General features: G+C 43.1%; 1 protein-coding gene and 1 long non-coding RNA gene across 3 annotated transcripts in view; one reads left to right on the forward strand and one right to left on the reverse strand.

Moving 5' to 3' along the window:
- Positions 1-262: 262 nt before the first annotated feature.
- On the forward strand, positions 263-6,875 carry LOC110129744 (uncharacterized). The gene is made up of 3 exons (XR_002311597.2): positions 263-384; positions 764-953; positions 6,760-6,875. It is a non-coding gene; the product is annotated as an uncharacterized lncRNA (long non-coding RNA).
- A 4-nt stretch (positions 6,876-6,879) lies between these two features.
- RSU1 (Ras suppressor protein 1) overlaps positions 6,880-18,289 on the reverse strand; it is a 195,073-nt gene continuing 183,663 nt past the window's right edge. For both annotated transcript variants that reach the window (XM_020881259.2, XM_020881258.2), the window contains one exon: positions 6,880-7,440. In XM_020881259.2, coding sequence (XP_020736918.2) covers positions 7,338-7,440 — 103 coding nt within the window. In that variant the 3' untranslated portion in view covers positions 6,880-7,337. The remainder of the gene's footprint in view (positions 7,441-18,289) is intronic.

Below are 18,289 nucleotides of genomic sequence, written 5' to 3' on the forward strand. Positions count from 1 at the left end.
GCAGGGCCCTTCAAGTTCAAGCTGCTACAGAAGAACTCCATGCCCCATTCAAAGTCTAGGAGATGTAAGAGTTAGTGGAAAATAAGCCGAGCCAACTATTTCTCTTAAGGGCCAGACAGTAGCTACATTTGGCTTTGTGGGCCAAAATACGTGACAGTCTCTGTCACAACTAGCCAGCTTGGCTATGACAGCACAAAAGCAGCCAGACACTCTGTAATTGAGGGGGAGTGGCCGTGTTCCAGTAAGACTTTATTTGCAAAAACAGGCATAGGCCGGGCTTGGCCTGTGGCACATACTTTGCTGATTCTTATCCTCATGGACCCTACATTCTGGGTGTAGGACAGAGGCAATAAACAAATTACAATTGAAAACAGATTAATCAAGGTAGGCCTGATTATGAGAGTGATTTTTTTTTCCTTAACAAAGATTTGAAGTTGGTGAGGGACTTCTATTTGGGAGAACATTCTAGAAAAGGGACAGAAGGCACAAAAGCCCTGAAGTGGGGAGAATCTGAGGGTTGGAGTGGATCAAGTGGTAAAACCTGCAGGAGGAGGAGGAAGGCAGGGGACTTACCTAGTGGTTCAGTGGCTAGGAATCCACGCTCCCCATGCAGGGACCCTGGGTCCGATCCCTGGTCAGGGAACTAGATCCCACATGGTCCAGCTAAGAGTTTGCATAACACTGCTAAAGATCCTGCATGCCATAACTAAGACCCAGTGTAGCCAAATAAATAAATATTTCAAAAATTTATGTTTTAAAAAAGGAAAGCAGAGTACAGATGACCATGAAGGCCACAGTAACAGGGGCTTTTATCCTGAGCAAAAGGAAACATTGGTGAAGATACCAGAAGGAGGTCCTGATGTCTGAGTTACAAAGATCATCGTTGGAAACAGATTATAAGAAAGCAAGAGGGACCACAGGCAGGCAAACTGGAGGAAGTTGCAGTAACCCAGGTGAGAAGCAAGGGTGGCTGGAAGATGTTATGAAGTCTGAAATTCTGATTATATTTTGAAGGTAAAGCCTAGATCTTCTCAAGGGTCCAGGTGGGATATTATGACCAGGAAGCTTTGTTAGAAAATTAACTTTGCAATTAACACATATTTAATACACAGTGTGCGAGGGTAAATAAAAGCAAAAATGTAGGGTCAACTTTGGGTGTATACTTCTGGCAATTGATATTTGACACTGATTTTCAGTTCCTTCCAGATTCGTATGACTTTCGTTCTCTATTCCAACTTACCATAGTGAGGATTCACCTATACTAAGTGGTTTCTGAGCAGTTTCTATTCTATAGAATGAATCTGATGTGATTCTAGGCTAGCTTCTTGATCCTATGGAGAACGCATCCCCATGTGTTCCATAGGCTACGAGTATGGTGCAGTGTACAGGTAACAGTGGTTAGTGAAAAAGGGATTCTGTGGTCAAATGGCCCTGCATAATATAGTACCTTTTCTGAGATTCCAAACGCATATAAAAATGGTAAAGTGTCTGCAGTCTTGAAGCAAAAAACAAACAAAGAAACAAAACCCTCCAAACAAAACCAAAAAAGTCCAGGGACCTCCTTAGTGGTCCAGTGGTTAGGACGCTACACTCACACTTCAGGAGGCATGAGTTCAATCCCTGATTGGGGAACTAAGATCCTGCAAGCTGGGAGGTGCAGTCACACAAAAAAGTACACAAATCATTTGCATTTTAAACCAAAACCAACCAACCAACAAAACCCAAAAGAACAACTCTTTAACCTGAAGGTCTCTCCCCAACCCTAACTTTTACCACTTGCTTCCCCTTGCCTGCTTGCTTCTACCTTAACTGAAAAGAAAATCAATACACTCATTAACAGAACACTGAACTTCTAGTAAAGAGAAACACGCTCCTTAGAGATCTGAGAACCATTAGACAATGTACACAATCCTGCCTTGCCAATCTCACAAAGTAGTTGCAACAACGGAATACATTTATCTACACAAGACTAGACTGCAGTAGCCAGCACATGGGCAAGAGCAGCCTCCTACAAAAAGTGAAGTCCAAGGAAATATGTCTCAAACAAGGAATAAAAAGATCATGGGTTCCCACACAGGCTTAGAGCCTTGGAGCAGAGGCAACCCCAGCAACAACCAAACTCATCCTTGTGCTCAAAGGGTCAGGCTATTTTTGCCATAAAGCTGCATTTATTTTGGAGAGAGTGATGTCACAAGATGGTGACACAGGTCTTTCACAGCTTCATTCCCCTCATGAGAACAACTGAAAGCTCTCATGGATGAGATGCCGCTGAGTAAAATCTAGAAAACAGGGGTAAGGCTGAAGCACCCTCATCATCACAGAGGCCCTGACAGGCCACATTAGAAGGACGAGAGGGGCAGCTACACGCCGACCACACGTCCCTCCCCCAAGTCAGCACAGCACCACATTCTGCCCTGAGTCTACGGTTCTCCAGTGGGGAAAGGAGAGCTGGGGGGACGTCCACTCTCCCTGCACTGTAGGGGGCTTCCTGGGGATTCCTACTCTGCTCTAACCTCACAGATAACCCAGGAATCTGTGGGGCTCAGCCACTGGGCATGTAAGATCTAATCAAGGAGTTCTGTAAAGCTGCAGGATATAAAACTGACATGCAAAACCCAGAAGCATTTCCATACAGCAATAATAATGAATTATCTGAATAACAAATAAAGAAAACGATCCCATTTATAACAGCATCAAAAAAATACACAGACATAAATTTCAGTAAGTGAAAGATCTCTACAACTTAAAAAGACATTGATTAAAAAAAAAACTGAGGCAGACAAAAATAAATGGAAAGGTATCCCATGTTAATGGACTAGAAGGATTAATATTAGTTAGTGTTGGTTGCTCAGTCGTGCCCGACTCTTTGTGACTCCATGGACTGCAGCCCACCAGGCTCTTCTGTCCGTAGGATTTTAATATTAAAGTGTCCATATTTACGAAAGCCATACACAGACTGAAAGCAATCTGTATCAAGATTCCAAAGGCATTTTTTTTAAAACAGACGTAGAAAACTAATCATAAAGTTGACATAGAACCACAAAAGACTCCAAACTGCCAAAGCAATCCTATGAAAGAAGTACAAAGCAGGAGGCATCACATTTTCTGATTTCAACTTTTACTATAAAGCTAGAGTAATTAAAGGGCTTCCCTGCTGGCTCAGTGGTATAGAATCTGCCTGCCAATGTAGAAGACGTGGTTTAATCACTGGATCAGGAAGATCCCCTGGAAATGGCGACTCACTGTAATATTCTTGCCTGGGAAATCCCATGGAAAGAGAAGTCTGGCGGGCTACAGTCCATAGAGTCACAAAGAGTTGGACATGACTTAGTGACTAAACAACATAGTAATTCAGAGTATGGTACTAGCATAAAAACAGACAGACTGAACAACGGGACTGAATCAAGAGTTCAGAAACAAACCCAAGCATACACAGTCAATTCAAGTTCACAAGAGGGCCAAGAATACTCAGTGAAGAAAAGACAGTTTCTTCAATGAATGGTGCTGGTAAAACTGATATTCACATGTAAATGAAGCTAGATTCCTAACTTATAACACCCACAAAATTTAACTCAAAATGTATAAACTTAAATATAAGACCAGAAACTGTAAAACTTCTAGAAAAAAACCACTGAAAGACAGATCTATGATATAGATCTTCACAATAATTTTTAAGATGATAACAACTAAAGCACAAGCAACAAAATAAACAAGGGTCACTACCTCAAACTTAAAGCTTCTGCACAGCAAAGGAAACCATCAACAAAGCGGAAAGGCAACCCATGGAATGGGGAAAAAATGCAAGCCATTTGTATGATAAGGGGTTAATATCCAAAAGATACACTCACACAACCCAATAGCAATAAATCAAATAATTCAATTAAACTGACAAAACACCTGAATAGACGTTTGTTTTTCAAAGAAGATAGATGAATGACCAACAGATACATGAAAATGTACTCAATATTTTGCTCAGGGAAATGCAAATCAAAATCGAGATCAGTTCACATTGGTTAGAAAACCTATCATCAAAAAGACAAGGGAAAAAGTGCTGGAGGGGATATGGAGAAAAGGGAACCCTGGTGTACTGTTTGTGGGACTCTAATTGGTGCAGCTACTATGGATAACACTAAAGAAGTTCCACAAAAATTAAAGATAGAACTACCATATGATCCAGCAATTCCACTTCTGGGAATGTATCCAAAAGATGAAAATACTATGTCAAAGAGATATTTGCACCCCCACATCCATAGCAGCATTACTCATAATACCCAAGCCATGGAAACGACGTCGGTGTCCATCGATGGATGACTGGATAAAGAAACTGTGTGATATAAATGGAACATGGTTTGCCATAAAAAGAAGGAAATCCTGCCATTTGTGGCAACATGGATGGACCTTGAGGATATTATGCAAAGCGAGTTAAGTCAGACAAATACTGTATGATCTCATTTGTGGATTCTAAAAATTAAAATCAAATCAAAATAAAATTATAGGAAAAGAGATCAGGTTTGCAGTTACCAGAGGTGGGGAGAGAGGGTGGAAGAATTAGATGACAATGGTCAAAAGGTATAAATTGCCAGTTATAAATAAGTACTATGGATATCACGTAACACTGCTAGATTACATATTTAAAAGTTGTCAAGAGAGCAGAGTTCTCAATACAAAGAAATAAATTATTTTTCTTTTTGGGGCGTATTAATACGAGATGATAGATGTTAACTAAAATTACTGTACTCATTTCACCATATGCATAAGTCAATTAATTTATAATGTAAACCTTAAAGTTACACAGTGTTTGGCAAATGTATCACAATAAAACTGGGAGAATGAAGTGCAACCTTTTGAATTGTATTTCGTTAATCCACTTATTGAGTAACCAAAAAAACTGCAGGAGAAGATGTGAAAATGCACTTTGATGATGAATAAAAAGAAAAAAACAGAAAGCCAACCTGAGATTTTATAGTACGCTCTGTACTTAAATATATGATCACATTTTCTGGGTTGCATAATACACCAATTCTATTTTGAAAATATACTCATTTAATATTTTCTGATTATGAAAATACACAGTATTACAGAGAATTTAAAGTACAGAATAAATATAAAAAAGATGATTTAAAACATTTTAATCTACCATAGAAATAATTTATCAGCCATAAAATTCCAGTCCATTTCCATTTTTCTGTACATAAACATTATAAACACTTTTCCTTTTTTTCCACAATTGGAACCACACTTCTATAGTTTAAGTCTTTTTTTTGTTGTTGTTTCTTACTTAACTGGATAATATGATTATCTCCCTTTGCCCCTAGATATTGTTCAATGATTTTTAATATCTTCATAAAAGTTCATCATGTGGATACACATTAACTCTCCTTCCATGGGTGGGCATTTAGCTTTTCACCACATTTCCATTGTGTCTATAAACCTATAGAAGCATTTTTCAAACAGAGTTTTCTGTGTGTGCAACTCTGACCATTTCCTCAGGATAAATTCCTAGAAATGAAAGTACTGGATCAGAGGACACAATTTTCAAGTTTCTACCACCTTCTGGAGAGAAATTTATGTTCCCAAGAGCAGTGTATAAAGAATGTTTATCTCCTACTACTCCTCCAGCACTTAATATTACCTTAAAAAATATATGCACATTTCTCATTGTTATGCATGTCTTATTTTTGCTTTGATTTGTATTTTTTGGATTACTAGTGAGTCTAGATGTTTTTCCCCCGTTTCTTGAAGATTACTTTCTCTTTGTGAATTTATGTGTATTGCTCATATTTCTATCTAGAGTGATCATCTTTTAAAAAAATTATTTAAGACTATACTGTGATAGTTTTTACTAAGGTTTTGTTGCTAGTTAAATTTTAGATGAAGTCTTTCCAATCAACAACAGTAGTTGTTCTTACTGTAATTTCAAGAGCTAAAGAAAAATCAATTAGAAAATTCAGACTGAGGCAAAGATGATACCTAGAAAAATTAGATCAACCAAATTTCCAAACAGGTGATGGCACCTGGGGATTCCTCTTCCCATGGCGAATGTTTTCTCAGGAAGTTATCCTGAAGCCAGAAGTATATAGACCTTTAGTAGTGACCTCTCTGACTCAAATGCAAAGTCCATCTCAGGATTTTTGGTTGGGTTTTTCTGTATTCCACAGGTCCTGGTCTCAGGGTTTCAACTGTAAGATGGAGAGGAGAAGATGCAGGGGTAGATACAGACAATCCACCTGAGAGTATGTTACATCTTCACACACCTTTTGAGACATTTCAGGCTTGGCAGTCTTTTTAGCACAAATGTTCTCCTTGAATTTGTTTCCACTGACGTGCATATCAACTGTAGGTAAAAACAAAGCTGCCTACCACAGATGTTAATCAATGATTTGTTGAATGATTTTGCCACTGCAGCTTCTACTCTGGGCGTGATATTGAGTGTGCACATTGACACGACTTCTTTGGCATCATCAAAGTCACTTAGAAAGATGCTCTCATATGAGCAGATTTTCTGCAGTGACAAGAAACAGGCAAGTATTTTTCTCTCTCCGTTTCGCAGCTCTCATCGACCAGCCACTGGCAGAAGTCACCATTCCTTCAGCTAAGAAATGCTGCTTTCCAAAATCCTTTGGCAAACTCTTCTAGAGATTTGTTTTTCTGCTTCTTCCTAATTTAGAAACAGTCTTCAAAGAGGAAAAAAAAAAAAACAAACCTGACATATCAATGTGAGAAGAAACCAACTCATTTAATTCTGCATTTCTTTCACAGAAAGTTTCAGAATTTATCATCGATGACCAATAAATTGGACAAGATCATTGTGGGGTAAAAGTCAACAAGAACAGGTAGACCCCAAGATTCTTTTTTTTTTTAAATTCAAGAAACAACGTGTGACACAAATTTAAGATTTTATTAAAATCACTTGTAAATTGACATAATATCTCAGTGGTGAAGGAAAACTTTGAACAAAGCAAAAATAATGAGTTGTGTGAATTAACAGAAGGGTGAACAGTGTTAAGTGTGGCATTTAAATGATTACATGATTTTAATTATTCTTTTCATAATAAGCAACTCTGTGAACATCTATTCAAGAAGTTGAAAGCTGTGCCTCGTATGGAACTTGCAGCTGAATTAAGGCTTTGTTTCCTGCCTTCGGCAATTTTAAGAAAACAAATTGAAATGGTTCGAAGAACTTATAAAAAATCCACCACCTACCGAAAGAATTTAAGGTAAGGTGGTAGGCATTAGAGAGAGAAAAACAGACACAGAGTGTTCATTTGTGAGGCAGAAAAGAGAGAACAGATGTAATGATGAAAGAAGTGACCGGAAGTGCAGCTCAGGCTGACCCCTTATTTATTCTTGGCTGTCAGGGGTTTCCGGCTGATCTTTTTCGATTTGTCATTATTTTTCTTTGGCGGTTCTGGGTTTGCCTGCATGTGTCTGCCGTAGAGGCTGAAAAGAGAGAGAAGGGAAACTGTGAGATCCACCTTGTGAACACAAGATACGCTTCTACTGGCAGAGTTTTCATCAACAGATTCAGCTCCAGGCATACTGAGGGAGGCTATGAACACCACAAGGGCATTTTTGTTTCCTCTGGTCATATGCTGGATTTACACATGTGCACACACACACACACACACACACACACACTCTCTCTCTCTCTCCTACTCACTCCACCATGCCATGAAGTTCAATTCTGGACCAGTCTCTTGGAATCGAACACTCTCTGGGCTAAGGAAGAGAGACCCAGGGCTACGAAAAACATGAGGCTCAGCCTGGCTGCTCCAGACCGAAGCTCCACAGGCCGTGAGTGTTGGAACTGACGGTGATCAAAACTGAGCTGAGCTGAAAAGACAGGGTGTCACCTTAGTGCAAAGTGAGCAGCCTGCCGGCCTGAGAGCTCCAGGGCTGGGTGACGCGGCAGAGAGCGATGGGGTCCGAGCCTGCGTGAGCTGCTCACTCGTGATGGATGGCGCTGGGGTGGCGACCACCCATCAATGCCACGTTAATAAGCACCGCTGATTAAATGTTGACGAAGTACCCTACAATCACAGCCACGGCATCCATCGCAGAGCAGAGCTGGCTCTGTGGCTGAGGGGATTGAACCTGATAGCAGATAGTAATTAATCGGTAATTTATGAGTCGTTCTGATTAAACCAAATTAAAAGCCACCCGAAAGTGAAAACAGCTCAACCTTAACTCCCCTTGTTGCTATAACTGTGTCCCCGAGAGAGGCCAGTGGGTGTCTCAGTGCTTCCCTAAGAGACGCAATACCTGACCCCACACTGGACAGGCTGGACACAAACACTGACCTTCCTGTACAAGGCGCCCCGTCTTCTAGGATCCACGTGGGTGATCCACACCCTCTCCTGCACTTGGCATACACTCATGCTCCCGAAGACACTGATGCTGTGGTTGATGGGCTGAGGGACAGACCTGGTGTCCAGAGTTGTCCAGTTGACGGGGTGCTTAGGGAAACTTGGACTCTAGGTTTTGACAGGTCATACTGTAGTCTGCTTCTCCAGAGGCTTCCGAGCATCTCCTCAGAAGCAGGATCTACCAACAGTGGTCATGAACTTGGGTCTCTGTTCCCAAGGAGTTTAGAATACAGAGAGTGGCGGCAGACAAACCTACAAGCTGAAGAATGTTAAGTCCAGCCAGGTGCTGGGAACGTTCTCCAGGTAAGGGGGAGCATCAAGGAGGAACTACATGTCCTTGACATGTCATTTCAGAGCCTGTAAGTTAGCATTTAACTCCTGCAGAAGTTCCCTTAGAGCAGGAGTCCCCAACCTCTCAGATCTCATATCTGATGATCTGAGATGGAGCGGCTGTAGTAATAATAATGTGTACCATAAACATAACATGCTTGAATCATCTACCAACCACCATTCCCCTCACCCCACTGTCCGTGCCAAAACTGTCTTCCATGAAACCGATCCCTGGTGCCAAAAAGGTTGGAGACTGCTGACAGAAGACTCTGAATGGGGTCTAACTGAATGGAGAGGCAGGCCCAGTCCTGCCCGGCGTCCACAGCAGAAACATCCCCAAGAGAACCTGCCATCCAGGAAAATGCATCTTTAAACCTACACATGCCCCCTCCCTACACTTTTTAAGAAAACTGGAGTATCATTGCTTTACATACTGCATTAGTTTTTGCTGTGTGGCAAAGTGAATCAGCTCCACATACAAATGTCCCCCCTCTTGGATTTCTTTCCCACCTAGGCCACCACAGAGCAGAGTCGAGTTCCCTGCATTATACAGCAGGTTCCCACTAGCTAGCTATTTTACACATGGTCATGTATGTCAATCCTAATCTCCCAATTCTTCCCACCCTCCCTTCCCCATGTGGTGTCCATATGTTTGCTCACTGCATCTGTGTCTCTATTTCTGCTTTGCAAATAGGTTCATTTGTACTATTTTTTTAGATTCCACATACACGCATTACCCCTACACTTTAAAAGGGGAAGCCGGTTCCTGTCAAAGTCTATGTTGTGAACACCTGGCAATCCTGGATCCAGGCAAAGAAACATTGGTTTAGGCAGAAAGGAAGGTTCAGCCAATCTGGCCTTACCACTGTTACCAGTCCCACTCCCAATGATGTCCCTGTCCATCCCCCAGAACTTGCTGCTGTCACCTTACATGACCAAAGGACTCTGCAGAGGAAATGAGGTTAAGGACCTTGAGGTGGAAAGATGATCTTGCATTTTCTAGGGGGTTCCGACCTGTGCACCCCTGATGCACCAGAGCAGGGAGAGCAAACTGAGCCAAAGGAGAGCTGTGCGTTACATTCTTGACCTGTATGAGACAAGCTGATCCTCCCATAGCGTCTGCCCCCTCCTCCTCCTCCCAGGATGCTGCTTTCCTAATGATCAGCGGCTTAGTGCTACAGCGCGGTGCGCACAAGGGGGCCTGGGGGGTGGGGCTCTGGTCTCCAAGCTCCTCCCACCTGGCACGAAGCCAAGTCTGACCATTCTGAGCATCCACAAAGGCATCTATGGTCGCAGCATCTTCCACTGTAATCGCTTTCTCACAGCTTCAGGGTCTCTCCTCTACTTTCCAATCTCTTGTCCCTATACGCATTCTTGCTCGCAGATAACATCCAACTTTAAGGATCACAAAAATCTGTAGATACACAATTCCCTCGTTTGTGAATTTGGAAACCTGGCAAGACTCAGGGGCTGGGAAAGTGGTATCAACAGAAATAAAGAGGTCAGAGGAGGCAGAAGAGATGAAAGACTCAATGAGGGCCTGCTATGCACCACATCCTGAACACACAGGCATGGTAGGCTTCCTGGAAGGAGAGGCAGTGTTGCCGGACCCTGACAGTGGTCATGAAGCAAAGTCATTTCAGCAGATGTGCCAAAGCTGCTTGGGGTTCAGCAAGGCTCCTCTATGCAGGAAGGAACTAGAATGTTCCAATCTTTCATCGCCTGCCTTTTTAGACTCAGACCCCACTGTGTGCCTGGCCTTCCTGGGGCTACACAGCAAGCCACTCACTACAAAGGGTCGGAAGGGAGAGTGAAAAGTCTGTTTGCCACTTATGAGCTGTTAGTTCTAGGCACATGATTAGCAAGCCTCATCCCCACCGTGCCTTTGTTTCTTCATCTGTAAAAGAAAAAATGATGTTGTTTTCTCATAGGGTGGCCGTAATGCTGAGGTAAGCCAGGCACCAGGGCATGACATGGGGTTAGAGTGATTAAATAAAGATAATCATATGATTACTTCTCCAGGGTTTTTTCCCTGAAAAATAACATGGTATTTTCTACTGACACCAAATCGCCAAGCATATATGGAAGAAAGGTTTGGATCCTCTTTGAAGATAGCGACTCAGGCTAAAGGCACTGTCCCACTTCCTCCATGAGTCACCAGCGGATGACTCTGCCCTGCTCTGCGGGATCCTCTCACTCCTCTAGCTGTGTGCCAGAAGACAGCCGCGTTTCACTCTCATCTGCAGACTGGATCCATCAGAGCGATCATTCCCACCTGGAGATGAGGCTCTGGCCGGGCAGGAAGGACGAGCATCTCAGGGTCCCAAGTCTTGGATTCCCTCAGCTGTCAGTATTAGCCCTGGGGCCTCCATTCAGTAAGTGCAGGGGGCAGAATAATGGCCCCTCAAAATGTCCACATTCTGATCTCAGAGACCTTGGGGTCTGTAACCTTTTATCGCTAAAGGGACTGTGCAGAGCTGATTAAGGACTTGAAAAAATGTTTTATTGGAGTTGCTTTAGAATGTTGTGTTAGTTTCTGCTGTATAGCAAACCCAATCAGTCACATGTATACATATATTCCCTCCTTGTTTTTGGATTTCCTTCCCATTTAGGTCGCCACAGAGCACTCAGCAGAGCTCCCTGGGCTAAGCAGTAGGTTCTCATCAGCTGTCTATTTTATACGTATCAACAGTGTGGGTCAGTCCCAATCTCCAGTTCATCCCATCTTTTCTTCCCCCTTTGCCATCCATGTTTGTTCTCTACAGATTTGTCTCTATTTTTGCTTTGCAAACAGGTTCATAGATGGAGAGATGATCCTGGATTATCTGGGTGGGCCCAACATAATCACAGGGGTCCTCTTAAGAGGGGAGATGGGGGTGCTGGAGGGCCAGAGTCAGGGATGCTCAGATGCTGGCTTTGATGATGGAGGAAGGGACTGCCAGTTGTGGACTGCAGGCAGATTCTAGACCCTAGAAAGGCAAGGAAACAGATTCTTGCCTAGAGCCTCCAAAAGATGAAACCCTGCTGACACCTAACTTTCAGACTTCTGACTCCCAGAACTGTGAGATAATATACTTGTTCTGTTTTTGGCTACTAGGTTGGTGCTGATGTTTAGTGGCTAAGTCATGTCTGACTCTTTTGCAATCCCATGTACTATAGCCTGCCAGGCTTCTCTGTCCACGAAATTTCCCAGGCAAGAACACTGGAGTAGGTTGCCATTTCCTCCTCGAGGGGATCTTCCCGACCCAGGGGTCGAACCCATGCCTCTTGTGTTGGCAGGTGGATTCTTTACCACTGAGTCACCAGCGAAGCCCTTTTTGGCCACTAAGATCATCTTAATTTGTTATCAGCAGCAACAGGGAACCAATATAGTAACTGAATCTCTCTGGGGCTGTCTGTGAAGGATTTTGCTTAGTTTTAGCAGAAGAAATTTTCTTCTGGGGTAGCAACTCACTGACAAGGAAAGAAAGTTAAAAACGAAGTTGCAGAAAGGCCACAGAAGGAGAGTCTCCGAGGAAAAATGTGTGCTGTCTACAAGAAGAGGAGGAGGTAGGCAGGCCAACTACCCCTCTCTGCTACAGTGACACACGATGGGCCTGGATCCCTCTGTGTGCTGAAGCTGATAGTCATGGTCCATGTTTGAAATGCATCCAGAATTTAATTTATAGAGGGGACAGTGACAAGATGGGCAGGTCTATGCCTTGGAAAGAAGTTGTATCACATGCAGTTATGTGCAGGGCCACATGGGGAAGCACCAGGTTGACTGGGAGGCAGAGGAGCCCAGGGGAGAGCAAAGCCCAGAGTCTTTATGGGTGGTTTCACAGGAAGGAATGGGTGAAACAGGGTAGGTGAAGAATTTGATTACAATCTCAGAGCCTAGAGCTAAAGAAGTGATCTCCAGTTGCCCAGTACCTGGATCAGGGGGAATATTGGCTTGGTGCATCAGAGTTAGAGAAAAGAAGTGGTTAGGATTGGGGCTTGGGGTTGGTTGGCTTGAATGTGAAAGGCATGCTAACGGATGACCTGTTTGCTCCTCTGGGAATGAGCTCACTTGGCAGGGACAGTCTCCCCTCACCAGCATCATTATAGGAAGTGAAAAACAGGATTGATCTATACAACCTGCAGCCTTCAGGATGGATTTCTGTCCTCCTGACCATTCTGTACTCTCCTCTCATTATGTAACTTCCACCTCCTTGATCTTTGAAGATTTCAACTAACCCTTGGATCCTAGCACAAGATGCTTCTTGATGAGCACATCCCCTCAGTGATCTGCTCAGGTGGTACCCATCATCTAGTCCTACAAGAGCCCTGGCTCACTGCACGGGGGATTCTGGAGAACAGTCCTGGGGCTTCAAGCATCTGCATTCCCGAGCCCTGTTTGCTCCAAAGGACGTGTGACATTGAGCAGGTGACTAACTTGCCACGGTCTGATGTTTTCATCTGCAAAATGATGAAAACTGCTACCCTGAAGGGCTTGTGGGGGAAGATTAAATCAGACATGGACAGGGTCTTGTGAGCAAGCACAGAACAGGTGTTCCAGAGTAACAGCTGTCACCTTTAACCTCTCATGAAGGCCTAAGATCCAGGCTAAGCCAGCCAATTCCTCCTGCTTCCCAGACACTGCCTCTGAGCACAGCCAGGAGTTCAGCTTTGCCATCATGAGCGTGGGGGGCAGACTCTACCTCGGCAAGGTTTCCGGAGGCACTGAAATCTGGTCATGCTGGTGTGAGAGCATTGACAAGGGAGCCTGGCTGCAGCCACCAGTGGGTGAGGTGATCAGTTCAGAATATGGAGTGAACCTATGGCACAGAGTCTTGGGAAATCTCTCCTCTGAAAGCTGAGGTCTACAGAGGATGACTGGGAGCAGTCTATGGAAGGAGAAAAATCAACAGAGAACCAGTTAAAGTGACAGGAAAGGATGAATTATGCTCAGAAGTCTGATAAACAGACTTCTGATGGTGAAGAGAATCCTCAACGGCGAGATGCCTATGGATGACCTGTGCTGTGGGTGATGAGCGAGGCGGCATCACTTAGCTCATGAGGGCTCTCGTCAGGTCCCTGTGGGAGCGGCCCCTGACCACAGCAGCTAGCTGTCTGTAGAATCCCAGCCGAAGATCAGCTCTGGAGGATTCATCATGAAATGATGCTGTGAACAGTAGAGGTCACCAGCCTGGTCACTTGAGAGGCATCGTGTTAAAGTTGTCTGCACACTGGCTCCCGACACTCCACACAACTCAACACCCCTGCCTGGTGACATCTAAGATGGCACAGCAAACAATTCCAGCCCACGAGAATGAGAATACATTTATTTCTCAGCAAACATTACATTGAGTAGTAGTCTGATATGCATGCTCTTCTATTACTGGTGGGTATATTTATTTAATATGGGCATATTCATTTTGTGAAAAAAAAAATCATTTGAGTTTTGCTGTTTCTGTTCAATCCAAGGGTCTCGTGCAGACCCTCACACCCTTTCATGATTGCAGCAATGACCACCACTGGGGACCGCATTTTTCCTTCTTGAAAAGTCTCCTCCCTTGGCTCCAATGCACTATCCTTGTTCTTATTTTTCCCCTGGACAATTATTACATCCTCCTCTACCATAGAGATTCTCAGTCTGTGGCAAGGGAGGATCTGAAGCGCCAAGCAAAGTTATATGTGCCTTTTTTCAGCTGAAAGTGAACACAGCTTTCATCAGCTTCTCAAAAGGTCCATGACTCAATGGATTAACAAGATGCTTCATGGTACTTATTCTTATTTCTATCATCCTATGATTTTATTCAGTCTCTTTTTCTTCTACCCTAAAATATGGCCATTAGATTAGTGTTTAACTGGTTCCTTCTTGGTCTCCCTTTTTTTGGCCATGCTGTGCAACTTACGGGATCTCAGATCCCCAACCTGAGATTGAACCCAGGTCCCCGCAGTGGAAACACCAAGTCCCAATCACTGGACCACCAGAGAATCCCCCCTTCCTGATCTCCTTGGTAACAGTTCCTTCCTTCCTTCAAGTGTCCTACACACAACTGGCAGAATTCTCTCTCCTTGGTTTATGCTTGGAAAGCAGTGTCCTTCACCCACTGGATCAGGTACCCAGCCCAGTATGTGACAGAGTGCCCACTGAACATGCCACATAATGCCTACCCAGCCAAATTTCATCTCTCTCTGTTCACTAACAGACCAAATACAGAAACACTGACCTAGAGAAAGGCAATGTAGAGTGTAGGAAAGGTAGGCTGAGTGTTAGCTTTGCCACCTATGAGCTCAGAACCTTAGAGTCTGTTATCATTCTGGAATCTCTGCTTATCTTCATTGAAAACTGGAAATATCTGAGTACTGCCTACACCTTGCAGTTGATTTGAAAAAATTTTGAGTGCTACACCCATCTAAGGCCTTTGTCAGCCAGGATTCCTTCTGGCCTCAGTTTTTGGCTGATTTGTGTTACTACTGCCTGGAATGCCCGCCCCCATCCTTTCTACAACTCAGATCTCATCCACATATTCAGGCTTTTCACAGCTTTCTCTGCTCTGCCCCCTGTCCAATTTCTGCCTTCACAAAATACTGTGGTGTTTATTGAGATTTCATCATTAAGTCCTTCAGAATAGACAAAGTATTTCTGCTCTTGTCTGTTATTTCCAAGTACTAATAGAGTGCCTTGATCAGGACACATGATAAATATGGTTACCGTGCAGTCAGCATTCATTACCACAACTATCCAAGAAAGAAGGGGCTTTCATTATTTTCATTTTCCAAATGAGGAAACTGAGGATTAGAAAAAGGTGCAGATCACCCCCAGGTAATGACTCCAGAGTTCAAATTTTCTAGGAATTAAGTATATGGGCTTTCCTGGTGGCTCAGTGGTAAAGACTCTGTCTGCAATGCAAGAGACACGGGTTTGATCCCTGGGTCAGAAAGAGTCCCTTAAGAAGGGGATGGCAACCCACTCCAGTATTCTTGCCTGGGAAATCTCATGGACAAAGGAACCTGGGGGACTGCAGTCAATGGGGTTGCAAGAGTTGGACATGACTTAGCAACTAAACCACCAACCATCACCACCACCATCTTTCTGGATTTCTCAGTTTTGTCCTCTTCATCAGCCTACCGTTTTCTCAAGGGTGGGGACAGCAGACTTCACCTCTTTTGTATTCTACATGCACAAGGCACTGCTGGAAGCACATTGTGTGCTATGTAAATATTATGTTTCAGAATGCCAGGTATATGAGAGGTACAATATGCTGTGCTTAAGTCATTTGCTCCTGTCATATGCCTCCCTCCTGTTGTTTTGGGTGTTTCCATGGAAAGTCCTTATACAGACCAAGAAAAGAACCAATTTGAAAAATCTCAGTATATGGCCAGTGACAATAATGGAGAGAAATCATTTTGTGTCTAATCTGTAATATTATGGTAGGATGCTAAATTTACAATCTCCGCAAATAAATCTGTGGACAAAGTGTGAAGCCCAGATTATTAATAAGCATTTGCCATATCTTTATTTATCCTATCTAGCAGCTTCTGAGGGGTTGGTGACAGAACCTTAGCACTTAAATTGCTGAGTCTTAAAGAAAAAAAGGGAACAGTTACCATATTCCCATGAGAAGTCTCATTAATTCAAAAGGCAATGATTTTTTGAGATCAAACCTCCAAGAGATGGTTCCATGAAATTCACTAACACCAGGAGGTGTCTTCTACATTCTCCATTACAACCCTCACTGCTCTCTGCCCCCGACACACAGTGTAAAAAGAAATTACCAACATACACGTGTGCAAACAGCATCTGTATAAATAGGCAAGAAGAATCTGTAGCTGGCTCAGGACAGATATTAAACTACACACAAAAATACAAAATGCGAGGCAGATTTTAAAAATACCCCATACATTCTAGACTAACTATCTGCCCCACTGGAGGAGAGAAATGAGGATTCTGGCAGAACAAAACTAACAATCTCATGCACAAAAGATGCTCATTAAACTTCATCATCCTGTCTATTCTAATGATGCTTTTACTTAATAAAAATTCCCCAAGCAGTTGCAAGGATATTAGGCAAGGTCTTTGGTTATGTATCAGAGGTCTGAGCTGTCACCAGCAAGCATGCAGTTCGGGGGGTAAGGCTCCCTGGGGAAGGAGCAAATACAGCTTTCACAGAATACATGCAGAGAAAAATCAATAACTGCAACTTGCTTCCCTGCTTAAGCATTTAAGAGAATAGGTAATCCTTTTAAATTAAACTGCAAAGTGCTAAATGTTGCAATTTCCAGAATAAACTAAAAAACAAAGGAAAACAGGGGGAAGAGCATTTTTGTAAGTTTTCTAAGCAAGCTACTTCCTTAATAGACTTCAGACCTGGAGTATTGGAGAATATTTTTTATGAAAAGAATTATTTTGCAATATTGTTACATTGAGGCTGCAGAGGTGTCAATATGTTGGTAATACACAAACCTATTTATAGACACAAGCAAGGAAGTGACAAGTATTTCTTTATTTTGTTGTTGTTTTCTATTTTTTGACCGTGCCACGTGGCATAGCATGTAGGACCTTAGTTCCCTGACCAGTGATTGAACCTCTGACCCCTGCAATAGAAGTCCATTAATCAATGGACTGCCAGGGAAGTCGCAAGAAATTATTTCTATTACATGCATGTAATACCACCAAAAATTATTCCTAAGAAAACATTACTATTAAAATTAACTATCTGGATAAGCATATGTGTAACTGATTTACCTTGCTATACACCTGAAACTAAGACAGCTCTATAAATCAACTATCAATTCAGCTCAGTTCAGTCGCTCAGTCGTGTCCAACTCTTTGCGACCCCATGAATCACAGCATGCCAGGCCTCCCTGTCCATCACCAACTCCTGGAGTTTACTCTAACTCATGTCCATTGAGTTGGTGATGCCATCCAGCCATCTCATCCTCTGTCGTCCCCTTCTCCTCCTGCCCCCAATCCCTCCCAGCATCAGGGTCTTTTCCAATGAGTCAAACTCTTCGCATGAGGTGGCCAAAGTATTGGAGTTTCAGCTTCAGCATCAGTCCCTCCAATGAACACCCAGGACTGATCTCCTTTAGGATGGACTGGTTGGATCTCCTTATAGTCCAACACAAATTAAAAAAAAAAAAATTTCACTAACTAGAATCTGGCTCTCAAAAGCTAAACAGTAATTATCTAATAGATCCCTTAACATGGACAGCTAGATGTTAATTCTATATAATCACAAATTATTGCTTCTGTCCACATTATACAACCCATTTTAAATTTCATGTCCAGTCAATACAGAGTTGGCTGGAGAGATATGAGAGTCGATGCAAGAATGAGGTGTGACCCCAAAACTTAAAGGCAGAAAGGTTGCCCTCTATGTGTTAAAATGATCACGTCAACACAAATGAACCAAAGCAAGAACTCAGAAAGTCTCCCCAAGTAATACCAGCACAACTCAGGCCAGCCAGATTTGAGCAGAAGCCAGCCAAATGAATGAAGAAAGCTGGAGAGAGACCCCGTGCATCAGAAGCACGGTGGTGTCCATGAGCAGCTCCAACAGCGGGGCAGACGCAGGCAGTGGGCGTTGGTGGGACCCAGCTGGGAGTTCTGTGGGCACCTG

The sequence above is a fragment of the Odocoileus virginianus genome, chromosome 9 (assembly GCF_023699985.2).
Source record: "Odocoileus virginianus isolate 20LAN1187 ecotype Illinois chromosome 9, Ovbor_1.2, whole genome shotgun sequence".
Classification (NCBI taxonomy): domain Eukaryota; kingdom Metazoa; phylum Chordata; class Mammalia; order Artiodactyla; family Cervidae; genus Odocoileus; species Odocoileus virginianus.